This window comes from Strongylocentrotus purpuratus, unplaced genomic scaffold, assembly GCF_000002235.5.
Source record: "Strongylocentrotus purpuratus isolate Spur 01 unplaced genomic scaffold, Spur_5.0 spur5_scaffold_8, whole genome shotgun sequence".
Lineage (NCBI taxonomy): Eukaryota > Metazoa > Echinodermata > Echinoidea > Camarodonta > Strongylocentrotidae > Strongylocentrotus > Strongylocentrotus purpuratus.
Window position 1 is genome coordinate 21,384,146 of NW_022145614.1, and position 15,023 is coordinate 21,399,168.

General features: G+C 37.9%; 1 protein-coding gene across 1 annotated transcript in view; it reads left to right on the plus strand.

Moving 5' to 3' along the window:
* The window catches only part of LOC414053 (guanine nucleotide-binding protein G(s) alpha subunit), a gene marked incomplete at its 5' end in the record, with an annotated part of 39,813 nt that overhangs the window by 12,204 nt on the left and 12,586 nt on the right, over positions 1-15,023 (plus strand). Inside the window, 3 exon segments of the mRNA NM_001001474.2 lie at positions 10,841-10,895; positions 12,899-12,972; positions 13,362-13,420. Coding sequence (NP_001001474.1) covers positions 10,841-10,895; positions 12,899-12,972; positions 13,362-13,420 — 188 coding nt within the window.

Consider the following 15,023-nt stretch of genomic DNA (forward strand, 5'->3'; position numbering starts at 1 on the left):
CCTGTTATTTCCTGATATTCACTGGTATTTCCCACAGCCCCCTCCCCCTCTCTCCCTTCCCCTCTCCCTTCCCCTCTCCCTTCCCCTCTCCCTTCCCCTCTCCCTTCCCCTCTCCCCCAACCAGGAAATATTGGTATTTCCCAGAAATTGGCAACCCTGATTTTGTGAGACCTGAATAAAGCCAATTTTATGAAGAAAAAATATATAAAACAGTGAAACTGTAGGGCCTACTCTTTGGGGGGATTCCAAAATGTACATTTTTAAGCCATGTTTTGCATTGTTTTTTGTTTATTAAATTGATGAAAGAAGCACGAGGTGCCACTGATATTGTTATATCACTTTTGCTCTGTATGTTGGCCTTTTGCTTCGGAATCCGAGTATGGTATGCTGTAAAACCAGTGATGCATTTTGTGATTTTATCGGTACAGACGATACAGCCAAGAGAAATATTCCTTTAGTTTATTATGTGATGGTAATGCAGTATAAATTAGTTTTAAATTATTTTGTAGTTTTCTGTTTTAGTTTGAAAAATGAAAGGTGCCCAGAATTGCAGCTGCATAACACTAACAGGTTATCTTAGACTAAAAGCATACCTATTTCATTCATTTTTAATAATATGAAGAGAGGACTGAATTCTGATGAGACAAAATCTTAAATTTTCATAAGAGCCAAAGAGAGAGTAAGAATGATAGAAAGAGGGATAGCGACTGGACTGCATCGTGCACTTGAATTATGAAGTGCAATGGAGATTCACATCCATGAAGTCTACATTACCCAGAAGAAGAAAAAAAAGCTGAAGGGAGGGGAGATTCCACTCCAACAGTGTATGGCCACACAAACTGCATGCACTAGACCGGCCATACACACAAGCACCAACACACTGCATGTCCATCCATACTCGTGCACATTGTATGATGCATTGGGCCGAGGGAAGAGGAAGAGCCCATAACACACACATTATACACTCTACATACATACATACATACACACACCATCCCTACATGTACAGCCAGCCAGTCAGCCAGCCACCCACCATAATTTGATGTATGCATTGCAGGCTTAGCTACAGCTCTGCTGAGTGTGTGGTATCAATGGACAGTGCTATAAATAGAACTGCTGTTGCTATTATTAGAAACACAAAGTAGGGAGCCTACAAAGTGATTAATGCAAGAGGGTGGGTGGAGGCCCTGGATATATAATCAACGAAACAAAAAGGAAGTCTTCTGTCTAATAATCAAATTGAATATGAATAATTTTATTTTGGTATTCGGAATGCAAATTGCATACATTAATTGTTGCTAGGTAGGACAAATATTATGGCTCGTCCTACATAACAACGCAAAATATAATCGATTCGCATTCTGAATATTGAAATGCATCAATTCGTAACAGGTGAATAAAATAACTAGTAACTTGGCACTTTATAAAGATTTGTGCTTTTAATTTTATCACATTACGAAAATGGCCTATTGCTCTTCATTTGAATATCCTGGTCGAAATAAGAAATGTTAGTGTTTAATATGAACGGACTGGAATGTATTATGTGTTGGGACTCATTGCTGAAATATATTTAATGATGATTTATGCATTCTGTAGGTATACACGGCAGTATAATAAAGTCTTGTTAATCTTATTGGTTTGTTTCTTGGACACTTTTTTTTTTTTTTTTTTACTGAAAACAATATTATTAATTTACTGTTACTTTAGAGAAAATTGCATTTAAAGTCTGTAGTCTGTCTAACCACTGTTACTCCTAATTATTGTGCAAGGTGACACAAAGGATTAACATTTCGTGGAAATTTCTCTGAATGGATTATCAGAATTTCCTAAAACTTGGCCTTCTAATAAAGCACATCCTGTTCTTTATTTTATAGAGGTATCAATGCATGAGCTTGCTCTATTGTTATAGTTAGACATCAACGTGAGACCTGTAGGGCAGGGTTGGAAACAAAATAATAATAAGATTACTTCAACAAAACTCAAGATAGACAAACATAGGTCAACAAAACATTGCCAAAATACAACTTATAGATTATTTGGTGTTTCCAAATTTTGAAATTACATAGGAGAAAGTGTATTCAGGGCTCGACACCAACAGTTGCCTGGGACACATGGGCGCCCAAAATCTAGATTCGAGAAGAATACAACAACAGTATGAATGTATGCCACCGTGCTGCATTTAATAAGGAAACTGAAGAAGATAAAGAAAACCCTGCAAATGCTACTGTATATGTAAAAGATTAGCACATATGTTTAGGAGAATGTTTAGGAGTACTACAATTCAAGATCTTACAGTGAAAATGCATATATTTGATATGAAGTCCATGGAAATGCACTAGTAATAATATGCAGTTCTTAATTCACATGAGAGACTCATATAACATCGTTTCTTAGAATGTAACCATCATAGATTCTGATGATTTCATTCCCAGGTGTGAGTTTTCAAAGTCATTTTTAGTACAAGCTCATGCTTCATGTTAATTCTCCTGCCCTCAATGTGGTTGCATTTCTGTGAAACAAAATGCAAAGGACATTTTCATAATTTACAACGCTGGAAAACCACATGGCTTTCGAGGGGTGATTTATATAGGTAGCAAGGTTATATACAGTAATGGCATCTAAGGATTTCATATCACATTATTTTAAGGTAGAGCTTTGGAATTTCTAGGAACAAGCTAAGATTGTGTGCATTAATAACATCCAATGATTTCATATCGTGTGATTATAATTGGAATACTATATATGGTAACATTTTAATTTTGTAATCATCACACTAGATAAGATATACAATAATGTACGCTGGCACCTCACCAACATGAATACCAAAATCACATATTCAGTCTCCTCAATACACTTACACTGTATATGAGGATATTCAGGCACTTTGCTTTCGCTGCCTATAATCATCTTATTTCTGTGTGTTGCAAGCGAGCAAGCCAAACGAGGAAGCAAGACAATTTGTTATCTTTAAAACCCTATTTCAATATGAAATTACATACTCTTATTTCTGATGTTTTGTTTTCACAACCTATAGGAAGATAATCTGATTAGATTAACTATGTCAGAGGTCATAGAGGTCAATTCACAAAAATACAGGTTATAGTCTAATTATCATGCGATATGTCAAGAACCAATCGAGGTATAAACTTCAAACTTGGTGCAACTTTGTATCACCATAGGAAGACAATCTTCTTCTTCTTTTTTTTGGGGGGGGGGGGGGGTAAATAGGCAAAAGGTCATATAGGTCAATTTTCATAAAATCTTTGGGTTTTAGCCCTATCGTCGATTTGAGCCAATTAGTGTGCATCACAATAGTGGACTAATTGATCAGATTTTTAGGTTAAAAGATGGTCTCATGTCAAAGGTCAGCAAGTCAATTTACATAAAATGCATTAAAAAAAAAAAAAACCTTGTTATGACCAAACCAATGACTGTTTTAATTTATTTTAGTAAACATATGCATCACTATAGGGAGCAAAGTGGTAAGATATTTGGATTGTCAGGTCTCCTACCGAAGCATTATGTTTTGGGTTTGTCAAAATCTGATCAATTAGTACACTATTGTGATGCACACTAATTGGCTCAAAGGTCGTAAATATAAATTGAAATTAAATAGGCTTTTTGTTGTCATGATATTCCAAGAATAATTCATGCAATTCAGGCAAAAGCATTTCGGAGATGCAGTTGAGTTTTCCTTTTTTTTTTACAATCCAATTTGCAACCTTGTTCCATGAAACTTGTTATCAATGGCAACTTTGGCAAGTTACAATAATTGATAGGTAAGCTACTGAAATCCTTCTATTAGTTGGCTGAGCGCAACATTGTCATAGGATTTTGTACTTGTTCTTCATACTAGCAAATTTTCCCCAGATAATGAAAATGTAAATGAGGAGCCATGGTATGACCATTCCCAGGTGCCAGATATTAATCATGCTATGGAAGGCAGCTAGCTGCCCCTAGGGCCATATGCTTCATTTGTACCATTCCTCTTTCTCTCTACCTGTTACTAAAAATAGCACAGGCCATGCTAGGCGACCTTGTCTGCCAGTGGAAGTGGATGTGGAGTGCCCTGCCCTTTCTAGGGGATTAGTCTTGCAAGCACAGACCCTCAAATTCAAGATTTTGTGTTCTCTTGTTGGCAAATGAAGCAATTTTTGGTGTGCTTGCACACAAAAAGTTGGGATGATATTGCAAATCTTGAGCTCTTTGTGTGGCCACATTCAGATGTACAACTGAAATGTCATAATGTCAATGTATGGTAATTTGGGTGAGTTAGTAATAGGAAATTAAAGGAAGACATGTACAATATGTACAGTGTATCTATTCTCATAAAATGAAAAATAGATCCTGTTGCAAAGTGAGTGAACGATGATAGCCATTTTAATATGTATGTACTTGCCAAATGGAATTAGAACACAATACAAAAACAGAAAAAGATGAAAATTGAATGTTTACATGACTGATAATTAATGATAATTATTTTGTATGAAATGTAAACTATTTCACTCGCAAGTTTTGTGATGGATATCTCGGCATACATGTTCAACTGAGCTATGATGTCAATAGAAATATTATCTGAAATAAAAGAATCTAATAATTATTTTTAGCATGAACACAAGATTTTACAAAAAGCTGGTTTCCATTTAATTGTATCTGTACAGTTCTCTATTCTGTAGCAATGAGTTTCATATGAGTGCCTGGAAATTGATAGTTTCAATACTATTTTTATCAGAATTGTCTCAATGTCATACCCTTGATGTGTTATTATAGGAACCAGTTGCCTCATGCAGTTTCCTTTTGAAACGTTTTAAAAGAGAATGTAGAGTTCTGTTGAAAATGGAAAAAAATTGGGCTTTGTTTTTATTCTGTAAAAGTATTGTTGTAGCAATGTCTTATGGAAATGATTATTATTACTTTACAGTTTTAGATAAAATTCTGATTTAACATTTGTGTAGTCCTATACCCGGTATGTACCGATATATGTGTCATCTTTTGTGATTTGGTCAATTTTTTCTGAAACCTCATAATACACAATTGTTCTTATTTACACCTCCATCAACTAATCAGAATAACTTCTAGACAATGCTGTTTGCATTGCATTGAAATGTTGTCATTACTGGTGGTTTACCTGGTTGTATGAAATACATGTATGCTCCTACAACAACTTCCTATACTAAACCAAATACTTCAACCCTGGACTCAACACTATAGAGTACCGAAGCTGTGACGTCATGAAAATCTATTTTTAGAATTTCTCAATTTTTTCTTCACATTCCGAAAGAACATAAAAAATAATGTCCAAATGTCGAAAACCAATTGAATATGTTAAGTATTGGCTGAGATATGACCATCTGAATAAATATACTCCCCATAGGAACTCAGTGTTATATGCTCTGGCTCCTACTGGTTAGGAGCCAGAGCACACTGAGTTCCCATAGGACATATATTCATTCAGATGGTCATATCTCAGCCAATACTTAACATATTCAATTGGTTTTCGACATTTGGACCTTATTTTTGATGTTCTTTTGGAATGTGAAGAAAAAATTGAGAAATTCTAAAAATAGATTTGTGATGACGTCACACTTCACCACTCTATACCCACCCAAGACCAACTCTAAACCTAATCTAACCAAACCTAATCGCAACCTTGATGGAGTAGTCCATCCTGGTATTGATATAAGCTTGTTTTATAAAAACAGAAAAATGAGAGAAACAAATTAGTAAAAGTTTGAGCAATATCTAATTGAAAATAGGAAAGTTATGAATTTTTGAAATTGTCATCAGTGAAACACAAATTGGCAACACTGTGACGTATCTTGCAAGCTCCTCTCCAATTGCTCAGTACAGAAAATATCATAAACTTACATTTTCTCAGTTCTAGATGACTGAATAGATTTGTTTCATACAGAGGTTGTATAGAAACATACATGCAATGATGATATTTACGGTGAATCCATCCGGCCCACCCTCCCTCCTCATCTTGCTCAACTATGTTTGGATACCAACACAACGACTGATTCAATAATGGGCACCCAGTGAGAGAAAACACATGCTTGTATCTGCTAGATATTCCTCTTTTCCTCTTTCTTTTACACATTCATTCTTCTCTATCTGTGTGTCAGGGTGTTTGTGTGTGTCTGTATGTCTTTCTCTCTATCTGCCTGTCTGTCCTTTCATCCTTCTCTCTGACAGTCTGCTGATTGATAAGTTCAACTGTAGCATAAATGTATTCGTCACTTCCATCTGTAAGATTTTTCTGTATTCTGATATCAACATCCGACATATCCAACCTCCAAAAAAAAAAGGAGGGGTGGGGGTCTGATAATCTAATGACTGTCATATCAATCTAGGTTCTTTTATTTTATTTTTTGTTGTTGCAATGATTGATATCACATTATCTTTCAGTTCCAATGATATGAGAATATAAGACGTGATATATTTAGGACCCCCCCCCCCTAAATTTTGATTACCTGCCTTCCATCCACCCAGAAGAATATTTTGGGCCCTGAATATATTGTTACCATTCATGAGCATCAAGTTTATTCTAGAATATTTCAAACTGATATTTATGTGATTAGTCTTTTTATGTTTTGTTGGTGGGGGGGGGGGGGGCCTTTTGCTTTTCCATCATGGTCTGTGTGCATTTTATTAGTCCACTTACTGACCCGATGCCTTCACACCTTTGCTTTATACAAAAAAACTCCAAGTACCCTCTCCATCTCCCCCATTACTCCCATCTTGCTCCCATCTTTCTCTCCCTACTTTTCCCTCAAAATGCTCAGTATCTCTCTTTCATCTCCATATCCATCCTCTTTCCCACCCCTCTCCCCCTCAATCTCTCTTGTCTCTCCCATCTGTCTATCAAATCCCAAACTCAATTCAATCTATCTTCTCTTCATCTCACTCTCATCTTTCTCTCCCATCTCAATCCCCTCACTATCACCTGCCTCTGACTTTTCCATCTCACTCCCATCTTTCTCCCCATTTTTCTCTCCCATCTCACTCCCATCTCACTCCCATCTTTCTCCCATCTTTCTCTCCCATCTCACTCCCATCTCACTCCCATCTCACTCCCATCTTTCTCTCCCAAATCACTCCCATCTTTCTCTCCCAAATCACTCCCATCTTTCTCTTAATCTCACTCCTATCTCACTCCCATCTTTATCTCCCATCTCACTCCCATCTTTCTCTCCCATCTCACTCCCATCTTTCTCTCCCAAATCACTCCCATCTTTCTCTTCATCTCACTCCCATCTCACTCCCATCTCACTCCCATTTCACTCCCATCTTTCTCCCATCTTTCTCCCATCTTTCTCTCCCATCTCACTCCCATCTCACTCTCCCAAATCACTCTCCCAAATCACTCCCATCTTTCTCTTAATCTCACTCCTATCTCACTCCCATCTTTATCTCCTATTTCACTCCCATCTTTCTCTCCCATCTCACTCCCATCTTTCTCTCCATCTCACTCCTATCTTTCTCTCCATGTCACTCCCATCTTTCACTCCCATCTTTCACTCCATCTTTCTCTCCATCTCACTCCCATCTTTCTCTCCATGTCACTCCCATCTTTCACTCCCATCTTTCACTCCCATCTTTCTCTCCCATCTCACTCCCATCTTTTTCTCCCATCTCACTCCCATCTTTCTCTCCCATCTCACTCTTCATCTCACTTCCATCTCACTCCCATCTTTCTCTCCCACCTCACTCCCATCTTTCTCTCCCATCTCACTCTCATCTCACTCCCATCTTTCTCTTCATCTCACTCCCATCTTTCTCTTCATCTCACTCCCATCTTTCTCTTCATCTCACTCCCATCATTGTCTTCCATCTCACTCCCATCTTTCTCTCCCATCTCACTCTCATCTCACTCTCATCTCACTCCCATCTTTCTCTTCGTCTCACTCTCACCTTTCTCTCCCATCTCACTCCCATCTTTCTCTCCCATCTTACTCCCATCTTTCACTCCCATCTTTCACTCCCATCTTTCACTCCCATCTTTCTCTCCCATCTTACTCCCATCTTTTTCTCCCATCTCACTCCCATCTTTCTCTTCGTCTCACTCTCACCTTTCTCTCCCATCTCACTCCCATCTTTTTCTCCCATCTCACTCTTCATCTCACTTCCATCTCACTCCCATCTTTCTCTCCAATCTCACTCCCATCTTTCTCTCCCATCTCACTCCCATCTTTCTCTCCCATCTCACTTCCATCTCACTCCCATCTTTGTCTCCCATCTCACTCCCATCTTTGTCTCCCATCTCACTCCCATTTTTCTCCCCCATCTCACTCCCATCTTTCTCTCCCTTCCCAGTTCCATCCCTCTCCTCCATCCCTCTCCATCAAATCTGTCTCTCATTCTCTCCCCCTTCAGTCTCTCCCCCTTCAGTCTCGCCCTACCTCCCATTCTCAATGTTGATAACGGTGATCAACATAACACTCCGCCTAGCATAGCAACCAGTGTGTTCCCTCCATTCCTGATGACTGCGTGCTAGTCTACCAACTCATACCTCTTGTTAACAATGAAGCCTCCGAATTCATGCCCTTGAAATTCCTCTCCACAACATAGCCCTTTTCTCACAATGGGTATATATTTCATGGTCAATATTCAATTAGGCACACTTTCAAGTGCTTGATCACAAGAAAAGTTACACTGCACTAGAGTACAGTTCAATGAGCGCAATGTTTGTCTGTACCATGGGCTGTCTGCATAAACTAGTTTGTACCATGAGCAACTATTCTTCCTCAAATCTATTTTTAGCCTAGGTTTGCTATTCCACAGGGCATGTGCTGTACACATGAAGGATGTAGTAAAGTTGCATGCATTTTTTTCCACGGCCCGCCCGCCTGCTTGCTTGCTCTCGCTAAAGACATTGGCCCATTCACGTAAATTTTATGCTGATAAGGCTATGTCTCATATAGCTAGAACTGAGTTGCTATGCTATTGTAAGGAGGAAATAGTATTTCAGTGTTTAGTACAACTTACACCTCGGCTGTAGTTACTTTTCTCACAATGTCACTGGCAAAAGAATATTAAAGGGAAATCCAAGCTTGATAGCAAACTACCCCCTAGAGGAAAGCGGAAAAATCAGAGAAGTAGACTGAAGGTTCAATGAAATCAGACACAAAAATTATAGTCACTATATTCGCTCTTAAAATTGGCTAAATCTGTAATGTCTCTTATGTAGTAGCAGAAGGAAGAGTTTCCTATTTGTTTCAACATTTCAATTTTTCAAAAATGTATGGTAGAGGACCTATAATAATGCCCCAAGGGAGAAATCACTTGGGAGAAAAACAGAAATTAACTATAATTTTGTACACGACAAATAGGAGAGTCGTCTGTGACTACGTCACAATCCACTGACCAAACTGCCAATTTGAGATTAGCATAGATTGGGTGATCTTGTTTCTCAAACATTCATAACTGTCTTGTTATTGTTCTGATTTGTTTCAAACTTTTGCCATTCTGTTTATCTTATTGTTCTGCTTATATGTCTTATAAATGAGCTTATTACAAGGGTTAGATTGCCCTATAACACTCCGTGGACAAAAATAAAGATTGAAGGATTCTTGAATGATGGTGCAGAACAGAGGACATAGCAGTAGACGGAATTTGTCACTATTGTTTTAGGGGAAAAGAGGAATTTAAAATATATCCTATGTTGCTTCTTCTAGTGATACATGGAAATACAATTTCATGAAATTATAGAACAGTGAATAGGTAAAATTTGAAGAGAGGGGACAGCTAGGGCAGAGAGAAAGATATAAAGATGTGTAGAGAGAAAGAGATGGGGTAGAGAAAGAGAACGATGGGGGGGGGGGGGGGGGAGAGAAAGAGAACAGGTTGACGGGGGAGAAAAAGAGAACGGGGGGGGGGGGGGGGAGAGAAAGAGAAGGGGGGGGGGGGGGGAGAGAAAGAGAACGGGGGGGGGGGGAGAGAAAGAGAACGGGGGGGGGGGGGGGGAGAAAGAGAACGGGGGGGGGGGGAGAGAAAGAGAACGGGGGGGGGGGGAGAAAGAGAACGGGGGGGGGAGAGAAAGAGAACGGGGGGGGGGGGGGTAGAAAGAGAACGGGGGGGGGGTAGAGAAAGAGAACGGGGGGGGGGGGGGGAGAAAGAGAACGGGGGGGGGGGGGGGGAGAGAAAGAGACATGGGAGGACAAGGACAAGAAGGGAGAAGGTGGCAGACATAAATATCAAGAAATCTTCAACGAAAAAAGGGAAAAAGTGTTAAGAAAGTTATAAGGATAACTATTTATGAATTGATTCTTTTATCGTTGCTTTGCGTTATGTTTTAAAAAAAGATTGCAAAAACAATTGTAAGTTGTTTAATTAGAATAAAGTATCAACCATAGTGCAGCATGCTGGAACTGTCAGAAATATAACATTTTAATGCACCTGGAAGACCTTGTGCAATAGTTTCAAATTATGTGTTACTCAGTAACATTCAAGCAAAGTTTTCTGACTATAGAGACTGTATACTGCACATTTAAAAAAATATTAATTGTTGATATATTGAGGAGCAAATGTGTAGATAATGAAACCATAATTTGAATCAGCATGTTAATTAATTGTTTTCAAAGTCACTCATTATGTCTTGTTATCTACCTGAGGGAGTATTAATATGACATTGGAATTTTATAAAATATCACATCATTACCTCTCAATTTTCGAAATACAATTTGTTAAATGTTTTGGTTCATAAATAGCACACTCGGCTTCATTTACGAGGAATGATTCTGACTTAATAAGAATTGATAATGGAACCAATATTTCAGTGAACACGTTTTTAATGATCCCTTTCTTTTCTTCTCCCTCTTGTTTTATTTTCCCTTCACAGTTTTTTAGATAGAGTTGATACAATAAGAAGACCAGACTATGCTCCCGACCTACAGGTAAGTCTCAGATATCATTTAATACTACAACACATCATCCTCTGGTAACAATTGCTTTATGCTCAATTTATACACCATTTATGTTCAAAACTTCAACCCTGCACCTTTTGATATTCCAAACCATAACCCTAATCCTTTCAACTTATAACCCGATTGCAAGCCCTACCCTAATATTTGATGAAATAAAAAGCCCGGAAGAAGTGCTGCCAGAGAATATGTTGGGTCACCTCATTATTTTGTCTAAAATTGATCTTACAATAATATAAATGCTAAAGAGCAATCTACCACTGTAAGTAGAGAGTGATATGATTGACAGAAGTAGCTTTGTTGTCATAGTAACAAGTGTTTTCTGTCACACTCTGAAAAGCTTCCTTGCTATTAGATTGGAAACTGATCTGTCTGGTAGTATTGGTCCATGTAAAGTTCCTGCTTCCAGTTACTAAGCATATATGTTTTGTTTGGCAGGTCTTTTATACAAAGTGTTTTGAGATATATTTCATTATGTTTTCCTTTGTTTTTTTTTTAATTGTGATAATAAATGAAACAAAGATTTGCTTAATAATTCAGGTAGTACGACAGTTTATGTGTTTGCCTTGCTGATGAAACCTCTTCAGAGATGATACGAAATGCAGGAATTTGCAAAATAGTACATGTATATTCCGATCTTTAAGGGCATTAAACCGGGAGCCAGAAGTATGGAAATCTATTTAAAGCTTCTAATCTCATTCCAAATAGATTTAGGAAAGGTCTATTGATAGAAAAGGGTAGGCGTTAATTTAACATTTTACGTGATACTTGCTATTTTTGTCACCACTGTTAGATTCGTTGCTAGGCGTCCACATGGTTGCAGGATTAAACGGGTATTGCAAAAAAAGCTTTTAAGTTATAAGGAAAATGTGAATTCCATATAATGCTGGCTTTTATCCAAAAGTTATTAACCGATTTTGTGGTGTCTTATGTTGTTGATGGGTAAAATACTTATCATAGAAATATCTTTGGAAAGTTTATGGTTTTTCAAATGAGTACAGAAATAACATGGAATGTGCGGCTTTACTGGGAAAAGAAGTGTTGGATTAATATTGAAGAGATGCCTGGATCAAAAGAACATTGATTTCTTTCTATAATGATAGAGAGGAACTCATCTCAAAGCATTCAACTTTCAATTCACTTTTTCTTTAAGGGCTTTAACCAGTTTATTCCGCAGACACTCTGACTTAATATGGGGGGGCCTTTTTAGTAGGAGTACAAAATTTAAACAGGTATCTTGGATTAAATGTGCCCTAACCCCCCCCCCCCCCCCCGTTATAAATCATTCTACCACTTAGATTACTACTAAACTTTAAAAAACAATTATTTCACTCATCTGAATACAAATAATTGTATTTCAATAGTCAGAATGCAAGTTGCATATATTATGTGTTGCTATGTAGGACAAGCCATAATGTATGTCTTACCTAGCTACAACTAAGTTATGCAATCGCGTTCTGACTATTGAGATACATTTATTTGTAACGTGTGAATGAAATTATTTGTATCGAGGCACTTCACAAATGCTCAGACAGTAGAGCGTCCGCCTCACTACCGGAAGGTCGTGGGTTCGAACCCCGGCCGCGTCATGCCAAAAGACGTTAAAAGATAATAATAATATTTAATTTTTATATAGCGCTTAATACAAATGTCTCTAAGCGCTTTACAAACATACTATTACCCCGATGGGAGTTGTTGCTACCTTGTTTGGCGTTCAACAATAAGGGATAGAGCAACGTCGATCTGGCGCTGCTCAGTGGCTGCCGGGCTCACGATCAATTAGGTGAAAAGAATTTCTGTTTCGGTTTAATAAAATTTGTAGTGGACTATTAGGCTATTATTATTATTATTATTATAAATATGGTTACATTACAAAAACACCTATTGAAGTATCTGTTTATTACAGTGCTAATAAAGTAATAGAATTCATTATTCAAAATCTTTTCTTTTCATCTTTATTTTTTCTTCGTATATAGGACATTCTCCGGTGTCGTGTCTTGACGTCTGGAATCTTTGAAACAAAATTCCAAGTGGACAAAGTCAACTTTCAGTAAGTTTTGTTGCCAAATATTAACAGAGTTACCATCATTCCAGCAATTACAACAATGACATCATGTTCTTGGAAATTGCTCTGTAAAAGTGTTAGCATTTAAACTGCTAGCAAGACTAGTGAAGAGTTCTAACATTGATCGTAGAAATAACAAATAAAGGATTCATGTCATTTTATGACATTGACTTCTGAGAAAGAGATGATAGTCACTGTCTGACAGAAATTAGATGAATGGAAAAGGAGAAGACTCCTTGAAAAGATTGGAATGGGTGGGATTGACTAAATACAAGACTTCAGAATCAACCAGGGAGGCAAAATCAATGGGAAAAAGAGTTCTATGCTAACAAATCTGTTCTTTTCACTTCTTATTTCTTTTTCTAAATCAACAGCATGTTCGATGTAGGAGGACAGAGAGACGAAAGGAGAAAATGGATCCAATGTTTCAATGGTAAATTCAACTCATTTTACTTTCAAAGGAAAAGGATTTGAAGAGTATTTAACCAGTGATTGCATTATTGTGGCTTTTCCTTGATTCAGGTACTACCACCTCTCCTTTTCACATGTTTCAGGTGTATACCAATCACCTAAAAATGTCATTTGAGTTCAGCTAGAATGTATAAAATCTATCTTTAAAAAACTTCGCCCGGCATTCTTTCTGCTCTTAGGTAAGGAGTATGAAGAAAATCAAGAACAACATAAAACGGCGCCCATAGAGCCCAAGTCGGACATGGGTTCCATGTGGGCCCTATTGTATGCAAGCGTGTATGTGTGCGTCAAGTAGTCTACTCACAAGTCGCTTTTATGTTAATTTAGAGTATATTTAAAGTTGGAAAATCTCTATATAGAAGTAATATGTGAAAGCTCTTGTTTTGAGCATAGATTTATGGCATGAAAGTACTACATACAGACTGAAATATTAGCGGGTACACTTTAAACATGTACAGAACATGTGGGGATCCAATGTTTCATGGTCTCTTTTCAGGCTGCATGTGTAGAACTAAATGGTATCGCTGTTTAATGGAGGACTCTGATAGTTTACTTAAGAATAATTTTATGGAGATTTATCCTTTATTGCCCTAATGCTTAAAGCACATTCATTTAGATAAGGAAAGATGTACTCATTTTGTATCCAAGGCCTTACATGTAATAACAAGGAAGCCTCCACCAACTCCAACCCCCAACCCCCCCCCCCCAAAAAAAAAAAGTTTGATATTGTCAAATTTCAAGCTGTAAAGATTCAAGTTGACCCTTCTAGGCAAATAAATAGAGCCAAAGTTGCACTTTTTGTATGCGCTGTGTGTTAGTCATACCATAGACCTACTATAGTCATACATGGGGAGCATATAGGTACCTCCTGTCATGTGGACTTTGAACAAGCTATTTTTCATAGGCTCACTTTTCAGCCAACTGCATGAAAGGGAGCAAGGTCAGAGACGCGTTCACATTGGGAGTTAGCTTGAACACAGATCATTGGTGTGTGACACGTGCACAGTGATGGAGGTTCAGCAATCTCTATCTCACTTAAAGTAGCCACACAAAGAATCAAAAGTGTTTTGAATTGATGCAAAACTCATATCATTGCGAAGGCGAAGCCTTGCCGATCAAATACAACAACTCTTCTCTTCAAAATATGTTTGGGGCCCGCAGTAATCAACTCTCAAAAATGTTAGTTTTGAGAACCAGATTTTCTGCCTTCAGCGGTCCTTTGTAGAGCGTCAATATTTGTGACGTCACATACGGGACACGGCTGGCTAGCTGCATACTGCAACACGGCACTGAGCTGTTCATCCAGTGTGTGACGTCACAATTCAGAGCTCGCTATGCTTGTGTGTTTGACTTACGTTCAGGGGCGTTCGGGGGTCCAAGGAGGGTCTTGAAAAATTGCATTTTACGCCTTTCCATGATATCTATATGATTTCTCAGCAAATTGTTCATGTTTTTCAAAAGAAAATCTTTCCATCCATATGTAATTTGTTCTAATTATGAGTTGTTAGTGAATTTTCTTTGTGTAGCTCCTTTAAGATGATTTGATAATGGCTGGATTGATCAGC